The sequence below is a fragment of the Quercus suber genome, unplaced genomic scaffold, assembly GCF_002906115.3.
Source record: "Quercus suber isolate HL8 unplaced genomic scaffold, Cork oak 2.0 scaffold_176, whole genome shotgun sequence".
NCBI classification, from domain to species: Eukaryota; Viridiplantae; Streptophyta; class Magnoliopsida; order Fagales; family Fagaceae; genus Quercus; species Quercus suber.
The window spans coordinates 526,889-553,412 of NW_027069636.1; the positions used below are offsets into that span (position 1 = coordinate 526,889).

At 33.4% G+C, this 26,524-nt stretch overlaps 2 protein-coding genes across 2 annotated transcripts; one reads left to right on the plus strand and one right to left on the minus strand.

Moving 5' to 3' along the window:
- Positions 1 to 1,932: 1,932 nt before the first annotated feature.
- On the plus strand, positions 1,933 to 7,476 carry LOC111998261 (uncharacterized). The gene is made up of 4 exons (XM_024030369.2): positions 1,933 to 2,153; positions 2,928 to 2,979; positions 3,652 to 3,807; positions 6,931 to 7,476. The coding sequence occupies exons 1-3, from the start codon at positions 2,072 to 2,074 to the stop codon at positions 3,800 to 3,802; spliced, it is 285 nt and encodes a 94-aa protein (XP_023886137.1). The 5' UTR covers positions 1,933 to 2,071; the 3' UTR covers positions 3,803 to 3,807; positions 6,931 to 7,476.
- LOC111998260 (potassium channel KAT3) lies at positions 3,839 to 13,681 on the minus strand. The gene is made up of 13 exons (XM_024030368.2): positions 13,327 to 13,681; positions 10,716 to 10,931; positions 9,737 to 9,898; positions 9,567 to 9,624; positions 9,135 to 9,452; positions 8,441 to 8,680; positions 8,022 to 8,120; positions 7,890 to 7,922; positions 6,416 to 6,601; positions 5,930 to 6,007; positions 5,101 to 5,170; positions 4,772 to 4,924; positions 3,839 to 4,172 (listed from the first exon to the last, which is right to left on the minus strand). Exons 1-13 carry the CDS (start codon positions 13,506 to 13,508, stop codon positions 4,069 to 4,071), a joined length of 1,899 nt encoding a protein of 632 aa, XP_023886136.1. The 5' UTR covers positions 13,509 to 13,681; the 3' UTR covers positions 3,839 to 4,068.
- Between the last annotated feature and the right edge of the window lie 12,843 nt (positions 13,682 to 26,524).

Below are 26,524 nucleotides of genomic sequence, written 5' to 3' on the forward strand. Positions count from 1 at the left end.
CAAATACATATTGTCAATAACTATAATAGAAAAAGGAAAAAATGCCCATACACCTCCTGAACTTTAAAATAGTGGTCAAGACACCCCCTAAACTTTTTTATTGGCCAATTTACTCCATAAACTTTACATACTAGCCAAATTAGTACTTCCAATTAGTGTACTGTCAAAACTAACGGAATAGTCACATGAGATGCACGCGAGGTTTAAAAATACAAACTCAAACCCCTTAATTGAAAACTCAATGAATTAAACAAAGAAAAGAAGCAATGTTTGACTGGATAGAGGATGGTTTCTCTAATATCTCTTCAAGGCTCAAGAAACTCCATTATCGCTTCCCACTTGAGACCTCAAATAGCACCACAACTTTCAGCTCAGCTCTCTCAACCCCACATCATCCAAACCTCTCTGCACCTACACATTACCCAATACCACGACTCAAAGGCCTATTGCCGCCACAGTAGTGGTGTCTCTCACCGCCAAAGCACCAACACTCAATAAAAATCCCACCCTAAACCTTCTTCAAAGTAATAGAGTAACAGGAAGAAGAACCACTCCAATGTGCAAAAGATGAAGAGTAATTAGCTTAACAATAAAAATGAGAGTGACCCATTATGTGGTGACCCACCAAATGTTGATTTGATGGGTTTGTGTGAGGAAGGCAAGGTTGAACAAGTTGTGGAGTGGATTCATCTGTGTTGAGTGGTTTCGTTCAGTGTGGTTGGAGGAGTTGTTTTCTGCTTAGGCTAACAACTGGCCTTGGTGAAATTGTGGCCTATTTTCCCAGGTTTTTTTTTTTTTTTTTTGGTAATGTTTAGTTACTGGTAGTTTAGTGTGGTTAAGGACTTCTTTGTTTGTTTAGTTTTGTTGTAATAGTCAATGTGTAGTCCTGTGTGTTGTAGTTAGTGTCTGGTTACTCTGGTTTAAGTGTGAACTCCAATTTATCTTGTACGTTTTGTTTCATCAATAAAATTTCCACTATTATGCAAAAAAAAAAAAAAAAAAAGTTGTGGAGTATATGGGTCAAGGTGTTTGCACTGATTATGATGTTTTCTGTGTGTTGTTGGATTCGTGTAGGGATTCAAAGCCCCTTCAAGTTGTAAAGTGTCAATGGGTTCTTTAAATGTTCTCTGTCAATCCGGTCAGACCTTGCTCCTCTTCTTTGCATCAATCCACTAGGTTTCAAATTAAGGGGTTTGAGTTTGTTTTTTTAAAGCTCACGTGTGTCTCACATGATCATTCTGTTAGTTCTTTTAACAGTAGATTAACGGAGGTACTAGTTTGGCAAGTACGTAAAGTTTATGGAGTAAATTGGCTAATAAAAAAGTTTAGTGGGTGTCTTGGCCACTACTTCAAAGTTTAGGGATTGTATGAGCATTTTTCCCATAGAAAAACTTAATTATAAAATAAGAACTATTAAAAAAAAAAAGACAATAGCTGCATGACTATTAAGACTACTATAATGATATAGAGCACTTATCACCCAAATAAATAAAAATAGAATATATATATATATATATATATATTAAATATATAAGTTAATGAAATAAAAATTAAATTAATAAAAATCACATTCCAAAAATTATTATTTTAAAGTAATTTTAGTGGACTGAAGTGAACTAAAATGGACCAAATGGATCGAAGTAGACTGAATAGGCCTATGTGGACCTAATAGATTGAAAGGACCGTACTGGACTAAAATAGACTAAAATGGATCAAGCTTTACTGAAGTGGACCCAAATAAACTGAACTGGACTGTAATGGACCGAATTGGACCAAAGGACCAAATAAGCAGACAGAAGTGAGCCGAAATTGACTACAGCCTACAGGGCGAAGCAAATACACGATATGTTGCGGTGGAAATTGTGTTGTGAAATTATTTATAAAGGTTTCTCCAAAAAAAAAAAAAAAAAAAAAAAAGGTTACTAGTATAAAAAATATTTATTGTCATTTCAGATATACATCCACTCCACTCGCACGGTCTTACCCATAACTTTTCCCTTCGTCCTTCCCTCTCAAATTCTCATCCATTCCCGCCCATAATTCCCAAATCGCTCTCTCTCAAAGCAAAGCAATGGCGGCCTCACCATCTCACTCCGATGTTCAACTCCTTCCTGCTCCGGAACCTGAATCTCAGCTCTCATCTCTCGTCTACGGTCAGTCTCTCCTCTCTCTCTCTCTCGCTTTCCATCTTTGTTACATTCTATGATCTGAGAAAATTTATTCTCACTGCATCTGTTTACGTTAACTATCTCTATTGTACGTTTGTTCAAAATTTTCGTAATGTACTCGATTAATCGCTGTGAAATATGTGATTATTGTGAGAATTCGATTTCTAATTGTCCGAATTTTGTAATTTCAGTTCTGCTCAGGAAAAAGAAACAAAAATGCTTTGAAAATCGCCAAACAGTTTTTTTACTCGTTGAAGCTAACTCTGGCTCACATTTTTCCTGTATTTTATGTGCATTTTGTTCATATTTGGAAAACGAGAGTTATCACGCCAAGAATATCAAAGATCCTGCCAGCTTTACATTAATGCTTGATAAATTAGTGTTGTTTTAAAGCTGAAACTAATTTAAACTAAGCATAATCTTCTGTATATCTAACTTTTACAACGTTTTTACCAAACTATTATTTTACTCATCGGATTCTTATTGATTTGTTGAACCTGAGGGGTTGTACCTTGTTGGATTCGAGGGAATCGAGGCTATTGTTGTTTGAGAAATAGTTGATCATGTCACAATTATTGAAGATTCTCTTTCTCAATGAATGGAATTTACACTAGTTTATATGATAAATGACGAAACGTATTATAATAGTTTGGAATTAATCAAACCTCTAAGTCACATCGTCAATTTGCTCTCATTTTAATGACAATATAAGATTCCTAGAATTTTCTTAATACCTCGTGTTTCTTTTAACAAATGCAGATTTGTCACAACAACTCCAAGGGGCAATGGAGAACATGCTTAAAATGATTAAGTGAGTTCATAATTAGTACTATAAAATTTTAGAAATACTGCTTCTTGTCACTACAATGCACACTTTTTCGAGCCAATTACTCACTTTACTTATCACTACTTTCATATTCTTTGTCCATCACATTGTTGCTGCTGTTGTTCCTCTTCCGTGTAAATCAAAAACTTTTATGTTATATTCTTTGTAGTATTCTTTTTCCGAACACAGCTACTATGTCTGAGGTTACTTTTGCATCTGTTATCACAGTTTTGGTTGTCTTTGACAATGACTATGCTAATGTTGACACAACACAAAAAAAGTTTATTTATATAGTTTCTACAGGTATAATTTTATCACATTTTGTATTTTCCCACCTCACTTCCTTTGCTTCTTATTTGCTAATTATGTATAACATCTTTTATGGTCTCCTATATTGCATGCAAAACAAACCCAAAGCTTCTTCTTCTTCTCCAGGTCTTGTTTGGTCATTTGTTGTTAATATCTGACCATTCTGTAGTCTCTCTCACGCACACACACACGCTATATCTTTGCCCTTTTGGTTACCCAGAAAACAGTTTGCTCAATGAAGGATTGGATATGTTATTTCTATACTAGTATACTATTCCTTTTTGTTAATAACTATCTGCTGACAATTTGTCATCTCTACTTGTTTTTTCCTTGACAAACTCCGTACAGTGAAGTTGATCAAAACTCTGCAGGAATAATGGAAGAGATAGAGAAGTGCAAAGATTCCGCTCTTGAGAGGAAGAGAATTTTGGAGGAAGAGAAGCAGCGATTTCAGAAAGCTGCTTACACTGTCTTAGGCATGCTTGACAACAGAGATTAGAAACTGTAAGTTCTGCTATTTTTATACTGGTAGCCCTTTGTGCCTTAACGGAATATATGATTTTCATAAATACCATGAGTTCCATGACACGTGTTTATACATAAGAGGTTATTCTCACCACATTTCATGCTTAACGTCCATTTTTCCCCTTGTTATCTATTATGACTCTATCATGTGCAAAAATACTTGGAAGATGGTTGAAATCATCACTTGCCCATAGCAAAGGATTATCTGCATTGACATTTTGTTAAATATCATCTTGGTCTTCAAAAGATAAACAAGTGATCATTCTCTCTTAAAGCACTTAATTCTTCCACTTCTGATCCATCAGCCATGAGAATTGTACTTCCCCTTTTGCCAAATTTTTTCTCTGCATTGGCAGAATTTGAGACAGTTTCAATGTATTACATCATTATGGGGATTCCTCCCTCATTTATACATACAAAAATTGCATCAATAAATTGACATAGAGCAAGGGTTGAAAAGTTAAATTTTGTTGGGAATGATTAGTACTCTCATTTTATGAGTAACTTGTATCAGTGTAATAACTCTTGCTGTCTAAATAATTCGGCCACATGTTAAATCAGTAAATCAGTAGGCCTTCCATAATAGACTCTCAAGATCTCATTAATTTAATTTTGTGTGGCAATTCCTCTAGTTTTTTGGTGAAACATTTAAGGTGTAATTTGGATTTGTGTTCTTTTTGTTAGAGATATTTGATATTATCTAGTAATGGTTAAGTCCTTTAGTAGTCCTTTAGCATGTCTTCCAGAACTATTCTGGGAAAAAAAATACTAGGATTTGAGCATCTTTTGGAGGTATGCATGCCAATGAGTTATGGCTCCGACAGCACTTCCTCTTCTCACAAGTGAGGGTGGAAGGTATGGGCATGGGTTCAAACGCCGCCGGCATGCATAACTTACCAATATATGGAATTTTTGGATGTATGCATCTCAATCATGGTAATACCTGCTAATCTGAAAAGATCTTCTACTGATTCAGGCAGATTTATAAGCTTTCCCATCATGTCGTCTTTCATTGCATTTTCATTTGGAGGATGTCCATGGACTATCACCCTTATAGGAAATGTGCTTGATACTGTTTTAGAAGTTTCTTGTGCTCCTGAAAAAAATAGCTCAAATCATACTAAAGTTGACAAATTGCTAGATGTTCTTATATTACCATTTATTTAAGAAAAATCTATAACCATATTGGATTGAAACTTTGTGGGGTTCATAGGGTACCATATGGTCACATCCCCCCACCACCACCAAAAACAGGAATGAGCTTCAAGTTACCTAATGCATTTTGATTTTCTTGATTACTCAATTGTTCACGATTTTCATTGCGCTCATTTGGTGCTGTATGCTGCAAAGAACATGCTGGGATTATCATTAGCTACTATTTGAGAACTTGCATTCCTTAAATTTATGATAAGGTCAGGTAAATGATTGGACATTTCGGGAAATATTTGTCATATGAATGAGAAGAAGATCAGAAGATGACATTTTTGTGAATATCTAGGATCTCATTGTACACATACTGTGTCTGTGTGCCATAAAAGTTTTCTTACATGACTGGAAATGCCATTGTGTTATACTAGAAGAAGAGATATATATCTCTTGATATTTGACTCTCTATACGTACATAAATAATTCACTCAAATCATTATCCAATGTTTGCTGACATGTGTGTATGTATGTAGAAAAGTGATCATGTGGGCTTATCTGTATTGGACAAGATGAGTAGTAGTTCATATGCATATGGGCATGTATTAAATATCTTGATCGTATTCCAACTATATTACATATTTCAAACAAAATATCAACCTATCATATTGTATTGGAAAAATCGTTTTAGGATGTATTGGGGTAGCATTTTTTGGAATACCATTCCACTCTAGCTCATGTGGTGTATTTGAATGGAGAAAAATTATTGGACTTCGTGCTCACAGTGATTGAATTGAAATCTTTATTTCTCAGTTCTCTTTTTAATTGGACAAGAACCACAAGGGCTTTTCCTCCACTATTTTACTTGGAAGTTTTTGGATCTTTGTAATCTTAGATCCTAGGCAAGATATATTCCTAGGAAATTATCAATTTCTACCTGAAAGGTGAAGATATATACCTCTGTTGTCATGTCACCCAGCAATTCTGTTAGATATGGTATTTCCTGTAGCACCTCTTTTTTCAAACCCCCCAAATTCTGAGTGAAAGTATCAGTATAAACAAATACATATGATATCAGAGTGAGTTATAAAAATCTCAAGAAGGAAAGAAACAATAAATTTTCCAGCTACTGGTTATGTTTTGAATACAAAATGTCATGGTTGAAAATGATATTTTTCCAGCTCATAATATCCATACAGGAAGAAGGTCTTGCTTTATTTTCTTATCAAACCACGATGGTTCTTGTGCTGTGTCAAAATCAAAGTAGCATTACATGTGCTTGTTTAAAAGTTGTTTCAACTTCATTAGGCCCAATGTGGGTATTTTCCAGTGAGAAGTAACTTTTATTATAACTTCATTTGTGATGTTTAATCTCTTTTAATTTCTTCATAAAATTGTAAGTCAGATTAAAGCTAAGAATAGAAGAGATCACAATTTTCCAAACCTGAATGAAGTTGGAGATAATTTTCTTTCCATCTTCATTATGTGGCTGCACCAATTGCTTGAAATCATGATGACTGATTCTAATGACCTGAGATAGCCTCCTCGTTCGCACTGTAAACGGTTGTGGGATGTTGAAAATTACCCCAATGTCTCCTGCCATGTCTGCCGATCCTAGTATTGACAAAAACTGAAAAACTCGTATGAGTTTGGTAAATAACATAAAAAATGTGTTATGTCTTGCAATAGGCATGGCAGAATCTCCCCTGCAACATCTTTTCCTTCTTTATTTATGAGATGAGGGGAGGGCAGGCTTTTCTTTTCTTTTTTCTGGGGGGGATGGGGATGATCATTAGGGAACTCACTGCTGTATTTGTATTACTGCTATATGTAAATTATATATTTTTTTATGCCAATCTTATGCGTGTACAATGTTGATATTTGAGATGAAACTCTTCTGCAAGTTATGGAAATAATGCACAGTTAATTATTGAGCCTTTTGTTAATTTTCCATTGCAGGTTGTTGTTGGAAGTGTATAGAAGAGAAAAATCAGTCTGTTTTGTAGAGAAAGTATGGACTTTCATTCTATTTTTGCTGGATACATCTTCTTGTAGATACAGTCTGAGCTATCAGCAGTCTGTTAAAAGCTATGTTTTGCAAGTTTTGATTCACCCTTTGCTTCAAGTGCAGAACAGATCTCATGGTGATGATTTCCAAAATTCTTGGTTTGTGCAAAGTAAACATGTGACTTCCTCTTTACTTTTCTAAATATTCTTTGGTTCACTATGATGTCATATGAATGAAATTACTGCTATATGTAATGATTAGAATGTACAGGTGGTAGAATTTCCAGGAAAATTACTTTTGTCTTGCTCTACATCTACACATATTAAACTGTGAATCTGTTACCCTCTTGGTTGTCTTTCTTTTTTAATACAATTCTTGTTCTCTAAGCTATGTATGTTGGACTGCAATGATGGTATTGAATCATAGGCCTAAACTATGCAGGAGTATCTATATTCACCACCACCAATGCATTAAAGTTTACAAATTTAGAGTTCCCACATTGTGATTGTAGTGTTATTGCCATCTTTTTCAGTACTAACTACTAATACTAATACTTTTGCTTTATGGTGGATAAATAAGTTGGGTTAAGTACTTTGGTGTTACACAGCCATTGTCTTCCATTTTTCACTGATTTATGTTAATTTCTTAAACGTTGTCTTCTTTCTACTTGGTTGTGAACCCACAACCTCCACCATCACCTTGTTCTAACAAGGGGTAGGAGGTGTCATCTGCTGACAATTTTTTTCCACTTGAAAACTTATTATAGAAGTACAACTATTTATTTTCCAAGTCAGTTTCAATACTCTTACCTCTCCACTATCTTCTGGACTGGATTAGTTAAATAGAAGTAGGAATATCAGTGTGAGTAGTAAATTGGGATTTTATTTAATGTAGAGTTGCTCAAGCATACCTGCTCCATTCCATTCTTGTATGTCAGCATGTCCTGCAGTTTCAGATACAATTTGGGTTTTGTATATGAGATTGCATAGAATGAGAATGCAAGAAAACGAGAGAGAGAGAGAGAGAGAGAGAGATGATATACCACTGCTCCTGATACTAAGATGTAGAAATCTGTTGGTATTTCATTTTGTAAGATAATATCCACTTTAGGTGGAAAATATTCTGCTTTCATCTCTGACACCTGTGAGAAGAAAAGATATCAGATACTGCTGAAATAACAACTTTGAAGAAGTAAAGATTACTTTTTCTACATAGTACTGCAATTTTGTATCGATGATGGCAGTACTTCCAATTCTATGATTTTACTATAAGATGCTGTGGACATATGGTATGGTCATAACCAAGCTTCAATGTTATGTAGTATTCGTGCTAACATCTTTGATTTACAACCTGTCTTTTCCTATTGATAAGTCATTTTCAGTAAGACTATAATTACTTCTAAATGTATTATTAATAATATTATTAAACAACATGGAACAATAAACTCCAAAAAAATATTACCAACTGTATAATGAGGTCGTCTGAGACTCCATTGAATAGGTACACATTTTCAACAGTTCTGCGGAAAAGATGCTGGGCAATGCTGGATCTTATTGCCTTGGGCAGGTCCCCTAGCACTTCTTCCTGCTTTAGCTCCGCTGTCTTGAATTTTAGTTGCATGTGTGCCAGCATTTGCTCTCTCAGAATTTCTGGGAGTCTACTCTTGCTTGCATATTGCAATATCTCATTGATGGCATCTCTCTGTGAAGCAACAGTATAAGTTTAAAATATGTCAAATAGTTTGTTTTGCTTAGATCAAAATGCATATATGGGGTGGCACTATTTGGGGAATTGAGCATTCCAGTCAATTTTACAAAACAAGATGTGGTAAGAGTTTTGCTTAAACTGTTTGGCTTATTTCCATGGGAATAGTCTGAGGTGTGTGCATGTTTAGGTTATTGCTTTTAGAAGCAGTTTATAATGATTTGATATTCATATGGACAGACATGTATGATCAGTGCTTCTAAAAGTTGTTATCAATTCTTTTGGTCTAGTGAATGCAAGTTATAAATTCATTTTCATTTCTGGTTAAAGTTAGTAGACGTGTTTGGATGTGCACTTTGCTGATTTGCTGTAATTGGTTAAAATAAAATTAATAATTATAAAAGAAGAAGAAGAAAATGATCTACTTTAAACAGGGCAGGGTAGACTCTACCATGGCAAACGTTCGGGCAGCACTGTGGACGATGAGATTTGTCATATTGCCAATCAGATAAGCTGTGAGGCCTATGTTGAATAGCATGTAAAACATATTAAAAATCTTCTCCGCTGTATTCACTGCATGAAGGTCTCCATAGCCAACTGTGCTGAGGGTGACAAGGGACCAGTACATGGAATAGGTGTAGCCCACCCAGATGCTTTTTTGTTCAAAATCCTGGACCTCTGTTCCAATCCATGTATTCTTTGATGATTGATGATGGATGGCAAGCCAGTAATAGAAGCACCCAGCAGAGTGAACTGCAAATAGTGTTACCTGTGATAAATTATTTAAATTTCTTAATGAAGTGTTAAGAAGATTTTTCCTTTCAGTGAAGTATGCATAATATAAGAAAAAAGATGGGAGCAATAGTTTAAAACGAATGCTTACACATATCAGCTTACAGTATCTTGTCCAAAAGTAGCTGAAACGTGTATCTTTTTCTAGCCTGGAAAAAGATATAGTGCTTTATCAGATAAAAAGTTGCTCTTGCTGCTTGATGTTTTATTAATAGAGCTTGTGAATTTGTGTCCATGGAAACAGTAAGAGAGTAATGTTACCTCGTGAAGAGTTCACTGACACGCCGAAGTCGCCAGAGGCGAAGCATGTTGAGGAAGCCAAAGATCTCACCATAATGCATTCTGCCGGTGAAGATTCTGTATAGTAACGGAAAGGGCAGGGTTGAGGCTATGTCCATGGGGAGCCATAATTTTCTGACGTATCTGATCAAGAGGAAACAAATCTTGTAAAGTAACTAACTAATAAGAAGTGTACTACCAAAAAAAAAAACTAATAAGTGGAAATAATTATCTTGTTAGCTATTTGCTGTGGGCTTGTTTGGCTGCCCTCAATGAAAAGGTCAATTTGATTTTAGTTAGTTTACTCATTTGCACATTGAGATCAAATTGATTCTAGTTAGTTTACTCATTTGCATGTACTAATAATGACATGGGATTTCATTTTTGTTCTTCAGAATGTAAATTTTTTGTTTCATAATATGGCCTGATTGTCTGTCTTTTGTAATTGGGATGGGCCTATCTCTATCTCCTCTCTTTCTTCTTGAGTGCTAAATAGTCTAGATTTAAAAGTTTGAGATAATTTAGGGCTGTTCTCTTTTTTTCTTTATTATTTACTTTTTTATCATTAAAAAAAAAAAAATGATGTGGGAGTGGTTTGGCTAGAATTAACATTTTTTTTTTTATAACTATTACTAAGAATACAGAACTTCTAAAATTATTTGACAAAATTCAATACTTTTTATAAATCATGACTTGAAGTTTCAATAACATTTCAATCTCACTACATAGTGCTTATAATTTGGCATCATAATAAATGTAATTAGTGCCATATCAACATAATAAATCAATTTCTTGATTATTTTTTTCGATATGTTTAAAAATTAACATCAATTTTTAAGGTTTATGTTGTAAAAATTGTATTAGGAATACATAAATTTAATAATAAATTCTTAGTAGTTTGGATTGGAGCTTATGTTAATTATCAGAACACCAAAAATCACTTAGGAGAGTAGCAGGGTACCTTAGGGCGATCTTCTTGTGATCATCTACAAGGAGATAGGTTGACTTATCCAAGTAAGCCACAAAGAAATTTATGACTATATCAATGGCAAAGAAAGCATCTACGACTAAGTCCACGGGCATGAGTGAGCCGGTTGCGACTTTTCTGAAAGCTAGCTCAAAAGGTGATGCCCATGCAGAGTATATGACTAACACCACCAAAAATGTCTGCCACCACCTGCATGATATGATATCACACTACAATCAATTAAATTATCCATTTACAAAATTATGACTAAATTAAGTGACTGAACATGAGTTGAGTTGGAACTTGGGTTGGCTTGGAAGTTAATGGTCCATTAATTTATGTAGTTTTTTGTCAAAAAACTGTGTGGTAAAATGGAACTCAAAACTCTACTAAGTTGAGAAAGTATCTTATACATTTAAAATATGTATCCTCCCTTTCATAATATGTGGATCTCATTCCATTGATACATTCTAATACTGCCACGTTCACGATAAAGTGTGTCACTTCTTGTGAGGTCTTGGGTTTGAGACTAGAGTTCATCCTTTGCACAAGTTCTTGCTGGTAGAATTGCACGTGCATCTGATTAAGCTTTCCAAGAGAGTATGCAGGTTTCTGGTTGTTAGAATAGTAAGGCCCCAATTTTGAATAGCTTGTGTACTGTTGGTTTTTCTATAGTTGCATACTTGCATTGCATTACTTGGTATTTATTACATCTATTATCTATATACCAGTTCTGCTACAACTACCCAAAATTTCACAGAAGTTTTCACACCCACTCTCACCTAAAATTGTAACTCGCCTCATTTACCCAACACAACACACACAAAAAAGAGGTGTCAAGAAATTTTCTGTGCCCATGGACTTATTGATGATGATATAGAGTCTATACTTGTATAGTTGTATAATACTACTAATATATATGTCATATTCAATGCGCACTCTTTATTTTATAGTTTAAACAAGTCAATACTATTACAGTTTCTGTAATTTCTTCTTCTCTGTCACTCTTTGATCTTTCTTTTCTATTCCAACACCAGTTATCATCAGTTTCTTTGTTTTTCCCTTATACATTACATAAACTAGATCCAACAAAACAGAAGGCATCGTTACTGGACTCTGAAGTCTTGGCTGTTTTAACTCTACAAAGTAATTTCCTTAAAGGATTATTATTACCTAGAAACCTTTTTATACTGGCTTTAAATTTCCGAGGTTATTCTTAGTTTAAGCAAGTCTAACACCGCCCACCACATTATAGGGAACTTGTACTGGAAATCTGTCTTTCTCTGTCTCTTTTTCAACACTACGCGACAAAGTCTTTGTTTTCAAGATAACAAACACGATGCAAATAATTCTAGACTGGAGTTTTCTCCTCCCTTCCACAAAACTCAATAATATACACAAGAATTCAAGAAAGAACCATTACTAGACTACAGACATTGAAATTTGCTACAAACCCCATTAGCCTTCCTTGCTCTTCAGTCTGGGCAGCAATGAAGAAATGAATGGGCACATTTGATAAGGGCAGTAGGTGGTCAGTTGGAAGGGAAAGTAAGTTGAGTTTGTGGTATAGTAGCTGGTTGAACAAGGGCCCCCTTCGAAGTCTAATTCAAGGTCCTCTGTCTCGGGAAGCAAATAAGTAGGAAGTCAAGGACTTCATGAAAGACACGGGCTGGGATTGGAATGGACTTTCGGTTGAGCTTCCTTTGGACATCAAAATGTTGATAAAAGCCACTCCTATTGCGATGACAAGTAGAGGTTGTGATAAAATTACATGGGCTGACTCCTCTCAAGGTACTTTCAACCTGAAAAGTGCCTATAGGATTGCGATGGGGCACGAAGAGAGTTCAAAATTCAGTGCTAGCTGGATATGGAAAGCAAACACCCTTCCAAGAATTAAAACTTTTCTTTTGATGTGTGCTCACAATAGTATTGGGGTTAGGAGCTGCCTGATGAGGAGAGGTGTGTGTAGAAGCTGTGTCCTATCTGTCAAGAAGCTGAGGAATCAATTTTACATGCACTTCGTGACTGTCCTTGGGCTAAAGCGGTGTGGAACCGTTTGGAAAGACCAGAAGTTGACCGAGTGTTTTGGAGTAGCGAGCTGCTGGCTTGGCTTAGCAGGAATGGAAATAAAAAAAGCACATCAGTTACTATGAATCCACCGTGGGAAATCTTGTTCCCGTTCGCCGTTTGGAATATTTGGAAGAGCAAGAACAACTTCTTTTTTCAAAGGAAAAGTCTGAACCAGCAGCTTCACATTGAAGTACTGAACCAAATAGCTGAATTCATGCACTGTATAGCTTCTCCTAGATTGATGAGGCGAAGATGTGTTAAAAGGATTAGATGGGAAAAACCTCCTGTTGGGTGGATGAAACTCAATATGAACAGGCTGTGTCCTGCCCCGCTTGTATTTTCTTAGTTTTTATTGAAATCGTCTTTCATCCAAAAAAAAAAAGACATTGAAATTTGAAAATGAAAACACCATCCTAATCTTATGCACTTTATTCTTCTTCTTTTTTATTTTTATTTTTTTAATTTGCACCAAAGAAGAGAAACTTCTTGGGGTACTGAAAGAAAATAAAAAAAAAACAGAAGAAGGCAAAATCACCTGTATCTACGATCGTAGGGAGCAATAACATATTTCTTGAGCTGCAAGTATCCTTCATCCACGACTGTTCCAAAAGCTGGTAACAGGCTGCTAGACAGTGAGTTTAAATTCTTGCTTTCATGACTACTTGAGTGCCTACGGAATTGCAAAGGTGGTACAGGAGGCCTTGTTTCTGATAACATCCTTAGATTCTTCACCGGAGTTTTTCTACAATTCGCACGCACACAAACACAAAAACTCACTCTGAGAGAGAGAGAGAGAGAGAGAGAATGTTCTTGTTTTCTTAGGCCTTGTTAAGTATTAGAATGCCATAGCTTCTTGTCTGTCAAAGTCTTTGAGCTCATTAGAATAATATAGGGAAGGTGGCAAACAGCTTTCATAGTTAAATATTATTATTTGGTGTTGTATATTTAATTATTCTGATTTCTGTGCAGTGATAATTTAATTTAATGGAGTTAGAATATTAATCACAATACTATAGATAGATTGCCAAATCTCAAAGCCAGAAAACGTTTTTTTTTTTTTTAAGAATATGTCAGAAACACTTCATATGCAGGTTTTAGCACACGTTGTAACCATCCGATTATCAGATTTTCACTACTATTCTCGTGATGCACACATATGTTATAAGTTCATTAAGAAATTTTTAATAATAAATTATTTCTATTGCTCATATAATACTCATTATATGTTATAATATTTTGAGAATTATTTTTTATTGTATTACACCTCATTGAAAAAAAAAATGTAAATTGTTATAATTAATATATATAGATAAGAATACAACTATTTTTCTTTAGTGAATTGATAGATATTTAATTATTTCCACTAAGCTAATTAGCTAAGTACACAATTTTGTTAATTATTCAGTGTATATGTTCTTAAATATGTTTTTCACTGTTTGGTTTGATTATATTTCCATTGTTGTCAAAGTAACCAAATTTGAAAATATCATGAGGTGTCAATTGAGTTACAAGTCTCTTGAGCAAAAATACCATAAATCCCAATCAATTGTTTCCCAAATAATTTTTTTTAATTGATTATAAAAATTCCTTTTACAAAAGTAACTAGTGGACCGCCTATATAATTTTTTTTTTTTTTTAATAGAAGAACCGGCTGTATAATTCTTTTTTTTTTTTTCAGAAACACCGCCTATATAATTAATAAATAGAAATAAATGCATTTTTATTCCCATTTAACTCTTTTTAATAACATAGCATAAGTTTAGGCTACGACAACTTTGGTGCAAATTATATCTTATGTAAACTTTAGCAATACTACACTACAGTCACTACTTATTTTTTTTTTTTTTTAAATTTGTATTTAGAAAAATCCATTATTGAACATTTTATGTATATCCTCCTTACTTCCAAAATTCAAGACAGTCAAAGATGAATAGACATTTCATCTACGAAATGTTTAAATTTCATTTTTTTTTTTAAAAAAAAATTAAAATTATGCATAAAAAATGAGTTTATGGGTCAAATATTAAATAAGATCTTATTAATATGAAATCTGGCTTATGTTAGAGAACATGTAACCTTATGATGAAATTTTCAAAAATTATTCAATCAAAATTTATAATGTTGTGTAATTAATAATAAGGAAGAGTTATCCCATATGTAACTTGATTCTAACACACACATGTGCACAAGAGTTATACTAGGTGGTTTTTTTTTTTTTTTTTTTTTTTTGAGAAAGAAGTGTTATACAAGTTAGTAATAAGACAAGAATGTAATGCACAGGAAAGCTTAACATAATTCGATTTTTTTATAATAGGAATTTATTAGGGTTGAAGTTGTATAGAAAACTATTCATTCTGTGGGTTATAATTAGCTCAACTAGTAAAGTCTCTGATGATTGTATAAAAGATTTGAGGTTCAATCCCCGCCTACACCAAAATTGATCGGTGTCTTGGTCTGATAATAAAGAGCTATCATCAGGAGCAGACGCCATAGGTTAAAACTCTCTAAAAAAAAACTATACATTCTAGAGTATTGTGTTTGACTTTCTCAAAAAAAAAAAAAAAAAAAGTATATTGTGTTTGTATATGGAATTATATATTCTACCATTTCAAGAAAATATGTTGGGCAAAGATTTTAATGGATGGTTTAAATATAGAATGAAATTTAAATATTATATATATATATATATATTAAAATAATGATGTGTGAAATTGTGAACAACTAGGGGAGGGTAAGACCTAGCAATCCTAAGGCTCCGCTTGGGAGGAGGGAATGGAATGGAATGAAAAAGAATAAAAAGAATAATTTTAGAATATTCTTCCCTTCTCTTATTTGAGAGTTTTAATGGAAAGAATGGATAGTTCATTCCCTTGTTTGAGAGTTTAAGTGGGAGAGAATGGAATGAGTAGGAGGGAACACTCATTCCTCTCTATTCCTTTAAAACCTCAAATTTTCATTCCCCCGGAAATTGGGAGGAATGGGAGGGAATGAAATTAGATTTAATGATTTTTTTACTAAAACTCCCAAAATACCCCTATATATTCAACCCTTTATTTTTAAATAGGGGTCTAATAGTAATATTGTCATAAAATGATTCCATTCTATTCCCTCTATTTTGCTCCAAAACAAGATTACTTACATTCCATTCATTTTGATTCCTTTCCATTATTTTATTTTAAAACATCCAGTCAAGGTTATTTAATTCAATTATATTCTATTCTTTTCCATTCCTTTCCCTTACTTAAATACATTCTATTCCATTCCATTCATTTCCATTTCCTTATAATCATCTCATTCCATTCCATTCCATTCCCTTATGAACTCCCAAGCGGAGCCTAAGGAAAACAAATCCATTAACTGAATCGAACTTTAACAAATTGAATAACACTATTCTAGTTTGCTACTCCCTTATATAGAACCTACTATTGTTATTTATTACCCAACATAACTCCGAATCCACTCAAAAATATATATACTTCTAAGACTAATACATAGAAACTTTATTAATCACGGTTTGCCGGCCTTAAGTCCTAGACTCAACAACGACAATTCAGCAAGCCTATAAAATGTAATTAAATTGTATTTTTGAGAGAGAGAGAGGAGAACCATACAATTCAGCAAACCTATCAGATGTAAATTTTATTAGTGCTACTAGGCATTTGTTAATTTTTTTTTTATTTTTTTTATTTTTATTTTTTGAGAATCAGGCATTTGTTTAAAGGGAAAAGCTCAAAGACGATTCTCATTCTTTGCCTCCTACTTTGGCTGATGGGGTGTGAATATATAAACTGATACTAGCTGAAATTTGAAAATAACATTTTTTATTCTGCTTAAACTCTCTCATTTGCGACTATTTTTTTAACTTTTTCATGAGCTCATTGCGTGACTATGACATATTATTATATGCGAAAGAATCAGATAAGTTGTTCTAGTCTTTTCATTTGTCCCTCGATTTCTTTTTCGAAGATTCTATTCTCGAATTTGATGTCAATCATTTTCAAACTATATATGCTTGGCTTGCCAGTTTATCTCCAAGGATCAGCGATAGACTCAGGATTTTAAGCTAATAGGGGTGGAGTATAAAAAATTAAAAAAAAAAAAAAAAAAACTTCAAATAGACATCTAGATAGTATTAAAAATTTATAAATACACAAAATCGTTGTTAATAGACTCAGGATTTTAAGCTAATAGGGGTGGAGTATAAAAAATTAAAAAAAAAAAAAAAAAAACTTCAAATAGACATCTAGATAGTATTAAAAATTTATAAATACACAAAATCGTTGTTTCTAAATACGTTATAATACAATTATCTACCAACAAAAATAAAAACAAAAACAAAATAATGTTTTTTTTTAATACTAAATTGGTTAGGATTTTTTTTTTTTTTTTAAGTTAGAGCATTCACAATGGTGGTGCTAAAAATTTCAGCTTTTAGTATCTCAAAAAACTAATTTATCTATTTTACCACCTCACTTTACAATATACCAAATATCTAATGTTCTATTTTTTTTTTTTTATCACTTCATTTAAAATAATATAAACAACTCATTAAAATAATAAGGAAGAGAGAGAATTTGAGTTTTTTAATTGAAGGAAGATATATAATCTTAATAAAATAATGTATTTTATTTTTAACAACTTGCTACGTACAGTCAACTGATATTTATACCAGTTTACTGTAATTGCAAACAATTTAGCTTCACCTTCTCCAATAACACATGACTTTTTTTGTTCTTTAGTGGTAAAATAGTTTTTTTGCTAAAATACAATCACCTTTGTTAATATTTTTATTGTTTTTGTTAAGTTTTTGGATTGGATAATTGCTGTTTGGATTTGGCTAACTAGACTGATTGGAGAGAAGGAAGGCCCAACTATAAAAATGAAATATAGAATAACTAAAAAAAAAAAAATTGGACCCAGGAGGGCACGGCCCCCACCTGGGTCAGTCCCTACCAAGGATGATAAATAAAATGGACATACTTCCTCCTCAAAATTATAACTAACTAGTCACAAACCTATGCATTGCATGAGAAAATGTAATATAATTATTTTATAAGAGTATAATATAAAATTTGTAAGTTAAATAGTACATGTGTTATTTAAAAGTATTTTATATTTTTATAAGATTTATGTAATAGAACATATAATATATTTTGAATTAAAAAATGATATAAATATAAATATATATATATATATATATATATAGGAAATAGTTCAGCATAATTTTATTTAGTAGTTGATAAATCAGATATCACAAATTTATTAATATATATCTGGGGGAACAAACTCTATCCAAATTAAAAGCAAAATAGAAACTTATCAATGTACCAACTTTTTTTTATATAAATGGAAAAGATGTTATTAAAAGGACTTCAAAAAAAAAAAAAAAAAAACACTGATTGACAAATTTGAACATATCCAAGAATATTAAAGAAAAGGTATACTCTCGTTCCATGGAACACATGTAACATATTACATTAAATTTAAATTATTATATAAGTTCTAACCGGTTCTTAAAAAAAAAATTATTATATAAGTTTAGAATTGTAACATTTTTTTTAATTATTTCCAAATATAAGTATTAATACCTATTTTATTGAAACTTAAATTTTAAAGATATAATGAATATGCAAATCGAATGGTTAGATTTCCAAAATATATAATCATGTTAATTTTTTAAATGGAAGCTATGTCCTTAAGCTACAATCAAATTAGATGCATTGTTTGTGCAATTTTACAAATTACACCTTTTAAGTTTGGTTGAATTGTCATTTTAGTCTTTAGATTTTAACATTTCAATCAATTTCATCTTTCCATCCATTGCCGTATATAAAATTATAAGGGTATATTGCAAAGTGCACCCCTAATGTTTGGGGGTGATTGGATTTTACACCCTAATGTTTCAGACCTTTGATTTTACACCCCAACGTTTGGTTCCGTTAGCAAATCACCCTCCCCCCCTCCGGTTAGTTTCTATTGTTAACTACCATGTCATCTTACTGATGTGTGTGTGTGTGTGTGTGTGTGTGTGTGTGTGTGTGTGTGTGTTTTGCCAAATAAGCCTCAAAACGACACAGTTTTAATGGAAATGATGTGTTGACCTTGCACATGCTAAACGGCACCATTTTGCCCAAAGAGAAAACATAAAACTTGTTGTTACGACACCGTTTCCCCACCAAACAGAAATTCTCAAAACCCAGCCCTTAGCTCCCTAACCCACGAACCCAACCCTTGCAACCACCACATCGGCTTTGCAACCAGCCCTTGCTTCGTGAACCCAAACGTAAGTTCATCGAAGGCTCCAAGTTTGCTCCAAGGCGGCAGCAGCGGCAGCGACAGGTATGGCTATGGCTCTCTCTCCCTCTCTTTTTGGATTTTTCTTTCCATTGCTGGATTGGAATTTTGGGGTTTTTCATTGGGTTTGCTAGGGCTTTTTATGTTTGGGTTTGTTGAGGGTTTTGTTCAATTATTTTTGTTTGGGATTTTGTTGCTGGATGCACAGAATGCTGGGTTTTTGTTCAATTATTTTTTAGGTGATAGATTTGTTGCTAGAACTCTCTATGTGTTTGTGATTTAAACTTATTTACTTTGCTATTGGAACTTTGAGTGTGTTTATGGTGGAGTTTGTTTCTCTTTATTGTAATTTTTTGGGGTTTTGTAGCACTTTGATACTATTTTTTCTATGTATTGGGATCCCATTTTTCATGCTGATGCTGGTTGGGAAAGCAAAATAATGAGAATTTTTTTGTTCAAATGGACAGCAATTTCAAATGGGCAGCAATTTCTAATGCAGAAGCAAAAGCCAGTGCCTATCAAAATGCTGAATCTAAAATTTAAGGAGAAGTAGTTTTCTTTCCCTTGCTCTTAACCACATGTTAAAACTTTGTTGCAATAGATAATGTTCCTTACAATAACTGGTTGGAACTTAGAATTTGTCACATCGTCTTGCAGCTTTGTTAAGGGTAGAGATTATGATCCAGATCGTGAATGGGATGAGAAGAGAAAGTTGTAGAAATAAGTAAAACATGAAGCTAAGGGGGCGGCTCATGAGTTGCGGAAAGACGCAGGAAGTAAGCCCTACATTAAATAAATAAATAAAGGTTATTACGTAGATATTAAATAATTTGAACAATAAATTTAAATTTAAATATATACAATGAATACAACATTACTTACACAAAAAAGAAATACATACCTTCTGTTGGCCAGAAGTAAAGGTCCAGCCACGTTCCCTCACAGGACCAATACCAGCTAACAATAACTCCAGAAACCATGACCAACTGTCTTTGGTCTTACCCTCACAAACAACAAATGCTATTGGATACATCCCGTCATTCCCATCAATCCCAACAGCTGCCAATAGTTGCCCCTTCAAAAACCCTCTTAAATGACAAGCATCAAGACTAATAATTGGCCTACATTCCTCCAGAAATCCAGTTCTACAAGTAGCTAGGCACATATACATTCTCTTGAGGTGCAATGTGGGTGTGTGTAAATTAATTTTGGCTGTAGTGCTCGGATTAGAAACTCTCAACTCTTCACAATAATCTTTCAAATTGATAGGCAAACATTCCTTTAAGCATTTCCAATGCAATCTGCCTAGCCCTGAAGGCTTTGTCCAAGGAAATGTCTACTTGAAACTGATTTTTTATACCTTCCTTTATCTCAGCACTTTTGATGTTGGGTCTCCATCTAAACACTTCTAGCCATGCAACTGCAATCCACCTTGCAGAAACCATCCTACTATGAAAAGCCTTAGAACATGTATATTTTTCCTGACAGGTTTTCACAAGCAAAGAGTTTTCTTCATGGTCCTATGAAGCATAAATATACCACTCACAATTCTCACATTTGTAACTCACCTTGCGAGACTCATTCTTAACAATTAATAATGGATATCCGTGCTTGATTCTATAAGATTGCACAACCCTCTTAATCTCCTTGTGGTCACTAAACAACATCCCTTTCCCAAAAACGGGGTCGGACATATCCACCTCAGCTCTAAATTCAATTACTTGAGGTGCTCTTCATCATCTTCAAAGTTGATAGGTGTGCACAAAACGTTAGAGTGCCCATAATCACTTTCCCCACTTTTTATATTATGCTCCTCATCACTAAAGCAAGTGGGTACCCAATTTGATGTGTTCTACACATAAGGTTGTACATTTGATTGGTCATAGGCAGTAGTTTGGACAATGTGAATGGATGAAGCAATGTAAGCAGATGGGTCAATGGGGGAGGAAGGTTTTTCATATCTATCAAATTCGCTGTCACCTACCAAATCAGCATAGTCCTCATCAAAAAAATTGTCATCTACTCCAACTCCTTCATCAACTTCTTTATGAAACTCATGCTCATCATCACCTTCATTACCTTGATCCTCATCAACTTTTTCCTTAACAGCTTGTTCAACATGCCCCACATATATGTATATTAACCTTTCAGGTACAAATTCTAACCAGTCATGTACAGCCCTAACATCATCATCTTTTTTCAATGGAAATAGGCCATTATGAAGTTCCATATGAGGAATTCGGAAAAAAAAATTATGCTACATTCATAATACCAAGATCTTTAGCATACATAGGCATATCAAAAACAGCAAAAGTGTCAGGATCAAAATTTGAGACCCTTGATTCAGTCCCTCTAGCATATTCAACATGTGTATCACTATGTGTAATGAATACCCCTCCATGATGTATAGACATATCAAATGGTTGATCCATATTCAAAGCCCTACACACACATATAAATGCATTACTAAAATATTACATTTAATTAATAAATCAATAAAATATAATTCACCTACATGTATACAAGAGGCATTACTATAATATAACATTTAATTAACACATCACTAATATCACCATCTCCTTTCAATGGACATAAGCCATTATTAAAATAAATATAATACTATATGCAAACAAGAGCTATAAAGCATAACACATGGACCACTCAGTTGGACCACAACCATTCCACTTAATCAATTTACCAAGTAAAAATGTGCATTATTTTACACCATTCAATACACACAATTCATCATCACAGGCTAACCCACCAAAATTAAATTTCAAGAAAGTAACCAGTTCTAGACAAAACACAACCAAATATAATAAACCATTGACAACAAACTGCTACAAAAATCCTTTAAAAAATTTGTCCCAATCAATAGTATCAAAGTGCTACAAAAACCCAAAAAATAATTGAATAAAAACCTAGCATTTTGTGCATCCAGCAACAAAATCCCAAACAAAAATAATTGAACAAAAACCCTCAACAAACCCAAACAACAAAAGCCCCAGCAAACCCAATGAAAAACCCCAAAATTCCAATCCAACAATGGCAAGAAAAATCCAAAAAGAGAGGGAGAGAGCCATAGCCATACCCGTTGCCACCGTTGTTGCCGCCTTGGAGCAAACTTGGAGCCTTCAATTAACTTACATCTAGGTTCACGAAGCAAGGACTGGTTGTAGAGCCGATGTGGTGGTTGCAAGGGTTGGGTTCGTGGGTTAGGGAGCTAAGGGCTGGGTTTTGAGATTTTCTGTTTGGTGGGGAAACGATGTCGTAACAGTAAGTTTTTTGTTTTCTCTTTGGGCAAAAAGGTGCCGCTTAGCATGTGCAAGGTCAACACATCATTTCCATTAAAACTATGTCGTTTTGGGGCTTATTTGGCAAAAAAAAAAAAAAAAAAAACATCAATAAGATGACATGGCAGTTAACAGTAGAAACTAACCGGGGGAGTGATTTGCTAGCAGAACCAAACGTTGGGGGTGTAAAATCAAAGTTCTGAAACGTTGGGGTGTAAAATTCAATCACCCCCAAACGTTAGGAGTGTACTTTGCAATTTACCCAAATTATAAATAGGATTCATTTCTTGCAGTGTCAATTCGAAACTGTATTTTCCTTCATTTTTGTTGTCTTGTTCACGTCAAAGAAGAAATTATGTAAGCATACTGCAAATTATTGGTACATGAGAAGGCATCTGACTGCTACACATATAACATCAAAGATGGAATGATCAGTATGCATTTTAGTCTTGTAATACAATGAATGTTATAGACCTATTAGTTGTAGGCACTGCAATTCAATTCATCATTTCTAACAAAATAAAGTTTGATAACTAATTTTCAATCTTATAAATAGAAACCGGATCCATATATGTGACCCTTTTGGATTACTTTGCAATAATATGACCATAGGAGGACAAAGAGGATCCTGTTTCTTCGTGGTGAGGATAGTGGAAGACCAATGGCTTGCCCAGCGCATTTGCATCAATTTATGCAAAAATTCATGTCTATTTTAGCATAAGGACTTACTTTTTCTATTTTACATTCTCACTTTTTAAAATACCACACGTCAAATTATCTATTTTTTTTACACTACATTCATTAAAATGTTAAATTTTCTTAATTTTTTTTAAAATTATTTCTCTTTCTTTACATGTAACAACCATTATCCAATATCCACTTCTTCCTAGCTTCATCATCGAGATATATAAAGAAAGAATAAAAAAATAAAAAATAAAAACTAAATGCAAAGTGAATAGTGTCAATATAAAATTATAAATACAAATTTGTAACTTCTACATAATTATATATTGATTGATGTGAGTCATTTTTAGACAAAATTGTATAAATTTTACACATTTTTCTATTATAGAGTATAAACCCACTAATGTAAGTGCCACATGAAGAAAGGATGTTGACATTGAATTCAATTTCTTGTTAGGAGGAAAAAGCAGATTGGAAAACATGTTGAAAAAAAAATGAAAAAAAAAAAAAAAAAGCGAATACTAGGGACAAAATTGGCCAATGTCTATTTTGCCCAAATTATATAGTCTTTTGCCTCCCTTTCCAAACTAATTAGGGAAATGCCCATCTTTTAAAACTCAATTTGTTCAAAATCAAGTTAGGTCCTATAGTGGCGCTTTTAAGAAACTTATAGTAACGTTTTAAGGACCTATAGTGGCGTTTTGTTATAACTCGAGTTTATGAAAGTTAAGTTACAAAACACCACTATAGGTCTTTAAAACGTCACTAGAGGCTCCTTAAAACGCCACTATAAGGCTCCAGAATTTTTTTTTTTTTTTTTTAAACTTGATTTTGAGCAAATCGAGTTACAAAAAAAGGGCATTTTCCTAATTAGTTTGGGAAGAGGGGCAAAAGGTTATATAATTTGGGCGAAAAGGACATAGGCCAATTTTGTCCCGAATCCTAGAAAATAATGAATGGATGTTGTAGGTGTAGGTGGGAAATAAAGAAGAGAATTGCTACGTGGATTCTGATTAAGCCCAAAGGTCGAAAATCCCAAGGATCACAGGTAAGAAGTCGATAAAATGAGAATTACCTATTCATTAGGCCTAAGGGCAACGAGTGTGGTTGGTTAGAGGCACTATGAGAATCAGATCAATAAAGAAAATCACTGAATAAGCTCAGGAGAAATGACAAAGAGTGTTGAGAACTTGAGATAATAAACTAATATAATGTGTATCAATTTCTTTCTTAGGCTTCTTATAATTAATGTGGGGTGCGAAGAAAGATGCATACTCTCCTTTTTTTAAGTGGAGGAGGTCGACCATTGATCTTTGAGTGAGTCTCTCTAGGTAATAGGTATGGTATAGATTATCTTTTAAATTGCTAAGTTGGCCATTTTAAGAAAACACAATGTTTCCAAACAGTCAACTGGACTATTGTAACCTTTGCGAATACAGAGTTTAAGTTTTGTTCTTTGGCTAACAGTAAATATTAATTACTGTAGTATGATGTGGTGCGTGGAACTTTTTGCTTTTAGAACCACTGTTACTATTATTGTGGCTCATAAACTATAGTAATTCTTAACATCTCTCAGTTTATCTTTACTATTTCTCATGAGATTCTGTTTTAGAAGCATGTCATTGGCTAGTTGATGTTTTTAAAGCTAGCACTAGCATTCGGGGATGCACCAAAAAAAAAAAAAAAAAAAAAAAAAAAAAAAAAAAAAAAGACCAAATATGCTCAAGAGCCACTAAAAATTACCAAAATACGCACTAAACCTAAAAAATAACCAAAATACCCTGAAACCTAATAGTCTGTTTGGATGGAGAGAGAAAGGAGGGGGAGTGAAGGGGAGTAGAGTAGAGTTGGTTAAAAATAAGCTAATTTTGTGCTAAATCTACTCTACTCTACCCTATTCCCCCTCCCTCCCCCTCAATCCCAACGAATCATAAATATAATGTATGTAATGGATATTAATAAATAAAATTTTATTTTTAGTATTTTATGTAATGGATGTTAATTATAATGTATGTTAATATTTATTTATTGAATATATTTATAAGAAACCATTTTTTTTTTGTTACTATAGTCATGCTAATAAAAGTGGTTGAATGTGAAATAATGCATTCTACACTTCTCCAAGAGTTAGGCATTTTTTAATATAGTTTCTTTAAGAGATCCTCTTATTTTCCCTTGTGTGTGTTAAAAATACTCAATATTCTAAAAAAAAAAATACACTTCTTCAAATCTTAAGTTGGTCCCAAAAAAAGTTGGTACAAAAAAAAAAAACGCAGCCCCTTTTTCGCCTCTGTCTCCCCTGTGAAGTGTGAACGTGCGGTATGGGTCTCTCCCTATGTTCTGATTTTTCTTTTTTTGGCTAATTCTTGTAACGTTTTGATAGAGTAAAAGTTGTTTGGCACTTTGATTATGGAAAGTAGAGTAAGTAAAGATAATTGATTTTGTGATTCAAACCACCAGTAAAGATAATTAATTTTTATATTATATTATTTAAGTTTATGCTTGATTTTTTTTTTTTGCTCAGATAAGTTTGTACTAGATTAGACTTTGTCTACTGTAGTAGTATCATTATCATAGCATTAGGTGCGAATGTTTTATTGCTTAAATTTATTATAATTTAATAAAATAGTATTATATTATTTTATTAAGTTTGTGATTTCCAAAAAGCTAGATTAGACTTTGTGGACTATAGTAGTATCATTATCATAAGATAAGTTTGTGCTAGATTAGACTTTGTCGACTGTAGTAGTATCATTATCATAGCATTAGGTGCGAATGTTTTATTGCTTAAATTTATTATAATTTAATAAAATAGTATTATATTATTTTATTAAGTTTGTGGTTTCCAAAAAGCTAGATTAGACTTTGTGGACTATATTTAAATAAATAAATAAAGGTTATTACGTAGATATTAAATAATTTGAACAATAAATTTAAATTTAAATATATACAATGAATACAACATTACTTACACAAAAAAGAAATACATACCTTCTGTTGGCCAGAAGTAAAGGTCCAGCCACGTTCCCTCACAGGACCAATACCAGCTAACAATAACTCCAGAAACCATGACCAACTGTCTTTGGTCTTACCCTCACAAACAACAAATGCTATTGGATACATCCCGTCATTCCCATCAATCCCAACAGCTGCCAATAGTTGCCCCTTCAAAAACCCTCTTAAATGACAAGCATCAAGACTAATAATTGGCCTACATTCCTCCAGAAATCCAGTTCTACAAGTAGCTAGGCACATATACATTCTCTTGAGGTGCAGTGTGGGTGTGTGTAAATTAATTTTGGCTGTAGTGCTCGGATTAGAAACTCTCAACTCTTCACAATAATCTTTCAAATTGATAGGCAAACATTCCTTTAAGCATTTCCAATGCAATCTGCCTAGCCCTGAAGGCTTTGTCCAAGGAAATGTCTACTTGAAACTGATTTTTTATACCTTCCTTTATCT

Bases quoted from the DNA above. Each gene is read 5' to 3' on its own strand.
- LOC111998260 (XM_024030368.2), bottom strand. From the start codon at position 13,508: ATGTTATCAGAAACAAGGCCTCCTGTACCACCTTTGCAATTCCGTAGG. The intron at 9,899-10,715 runs GTACCCTGCTAC...CCTCTTGATCAG, and splicing joins CACAAGAAGATCGCCCTAAG to ATACGTCAGAAAATTATGGC. The intron at 9,625-9,736 runs GTAACATTACTC...ATCTTTTTCCAG, and splicing joins GTCAGTGAACTCTTCACGAG to GCTAGAAAAAGATACACGTT.
- LOC111998261 (XM_024030369.2), top strand. From the start codon at position 2,072: ATGGCGGCCTCACCATCTCACTCCGATGTTCAACTCCTTCCTGCTCCG. The intron at 2,154-2,927 runs GTCAGTCTCTCC...TAACAAATGCAG, and splicing joins GCTCTCATCTCTCGTCTACG to ATTTGTCACAACAACTCCAA. The intron at 2,980-3,651 runs GTGAGTTCATAA...AACTCCGTACAG, and splicing joins AACATGCTTAAAATGATTAA to TGAAGTTGATCAAAACTCTG.